This window comes from Orycteropus afer, unplaced genomic scaffold (assembly GCF_000298275.1).
Source record: "Orycteropus afer afer isolate SDZICR_OR568_19922 unplaced genomic scaffold, OryAfe1.0 scaffold00141, whole genome shotgun sequence".
Lineage (NCBI taxonomy): Eukaryota > Metazoa > Chordata > Mammalia > Tubulidentata > Orycteropodidae > Orycteropus > Orycteropus afer.
In genome coordinates this window covers 6,631,886-6,633,896 of record NW_006921728.1, presented here as the reverse complement: position 1 = coordinate 6,633,896, position 2,011 = coordinate 6,631,886, and the positions used below count along the sequence as shown (strand labels likewise).

Here is a 2,011-nt window from a genome sequence, read left to right as displayed (position 1 = left end):
AGTGTGGTCAGCGTTAGGGCAGCACATGAACCAGAGAGGGAGGGTCTCTGAACTTCACAGCCAAAGTGGGGTTCCCCTTGGTGAGAATTATTAACATAATTCAGAGTGTGGTTGAGAACAGAAAAATGGTGAGCCGTCCTGTGGAGAAAGTCATGTTGGACACCGTCATGCTTTACACACGCAACGTATCACTGAACACAAGTCAAGCTCCCCCGAGTTTCTCTTACCTCAATTCCTTCTTTGTTTAAGGCATATTCATCGAAATTCAAAATGGCTATCTTAATTGTTCTCGGAGGGGGCAGGACCGTCAGACCAATATTAATAGCATTGCTCCTCTTGGAATCCAGTACGATGATCTCCTGCCTTTTTCCATCTGCAGCAGTTTTCTTGGTGATAAAATAAGGAAAATCCAACATTAATGCATCATCTTTGGTCCTTTCTGTGTTTCATTATTAAAAGCAAACTCAGCTCACTACTCATTTAGAGATGAAAACAAATGGCTTAGATTTAGCCAGGGAATGACTGGCTACCACTCAGCACAGAAGAAAGGGATCAGGGATCACTCTGAGCTGCTGCCAAGCTTGGGTCAGCAATGGAACTTCACAAGTCAGACACATTACAAAATAAAATTGATTTTCCTTCAATTGGGAAAAATGTGATATTTTGCAAAGGGGGGAAAATACTTTTTTTTTTTTTTTTTTTCCCCATAGACGCAGTGGAAACAAAACTCAAACCTTTCAGGGCTCCCATGCAATGGGCTATGAGGTGTCAGAATGTGTCTTGGTTGGCCTTAGTACAAATGGCCTGTGCTCAGAGATGGTCAGCGCACACACAGAGAAGAAAGGCCTGCCAGGGGGAGGGCAGCATCTCTGGAGACAGCTGTGCTGGCCTGCCAGCACCTCCAGGTCCCCAGCTGCATCACCTAAGGTGCTCCCTCTCACCATTCAAACACTCTGTGTCCCTAATAGCAGTGCACTTCCACCAGTCCTGTCACACATGGACATCTGAGGTTGTCAAGGCAAACAAAGAACATGTGCTGGTGGAAAGGAAGAAGAAATGAGTGGGCAGAGAGGCTGAGGAGGGAAGGTAGGGACAAGAGGTATCGTGGGTTCCTCACAGAGCCCTTGTGATTGTGGCTTTTCTGCTGGCCTGGTTGTACCTCAAGGCCTTGCTCATCTCTATAGCCCCTGCAGCCAGCCCAGGGCGAGTGAATGGCTGCAGCTCAAAAAATGTGCAATGTGCTAAGCCCACACTTCTCCCTGCCAACACTGTGACCACAGGCCTCCACTTTTCCCTTTCAGCTTTAGGGTGCCTAGAGCCAGTGAAGGGGTGGTAGGAAGAGGCCTGGCTCAGTGAGCTCCCTGTGCATGCTCAGGTTTCCTCCAAGTCATGTCCATTTGGCTTGTTTGACAAACTCCTAGGCCTGTGTAACATACCAAATGTGAGTGATCAACATGGTGGCACTGAGGAAGAGGAAAACATGGAGAGGTGCATGGGAGGTACAGACAACAAAGATGAATCCTTTTGCACATACAGAATTGCATTGTCAGTGAAGGCAAACATTGATATATGGGTAGATAGATGGGTGGACAGGCTGAACTATTAGGTATGTCTATGCAAGGGAGAGTGTGCCCAAGACCATATATAGGGTTGGCAGACAATGTTTCCACAAGTGTATTTGTATGTTCTGTTAGAATTTCCAGGTATATAGTAGAGCTGACAAGGGGCAAGATTGTAGTCACTACTTGGCCACAGCCAGCTACCCAGAAGGAGTGAGTAGTTGGGCCTGTGGGCTTGGGACCATAGTCGCAGGGGACATCAAGCTCAACTGGCATAACACTACACAAAAACATTGTTCCAAATCCTACTTTGGTGAGTAGACACTGGGATCTTAAAAGCTTGCAAGTGGCCATCTAGATGCAGTGATGGGTCTCTCCTCATCCAGAGCAAAGAAGAATGAAGAAAACCAAAGATACGTGGAAACAAGTAGTCCAAGGGACTGGTATACCAC

The 2,011-nt window shown here is 46.8% G+C and overlaps 1 protein-coding gene across 1 annotated transcript in view; it reads right to left on the bottom strand.

Annotated features, from left to right (window-relative positions):
• The window catches only part of FHOD3 (formin homology 2 domain containing 3), a gene marked incomplete at its 5' end in the record, with an annotated part of 759,322 nt that overhangs the window by 82,161 nt on the left and 675,150 nt on the right, over window positions 1-2,011 (bottom strand). Inside the window, one exon of the mRNA XM_007945666.2 lies at window positions 228-386. Coding sequence (XP_007943857.2) covers window positions 228-386 — 159 coding nt within the window. The remainder of the gene's footprint in view (window positions 1-227; window positions 387-2,011) is intronic.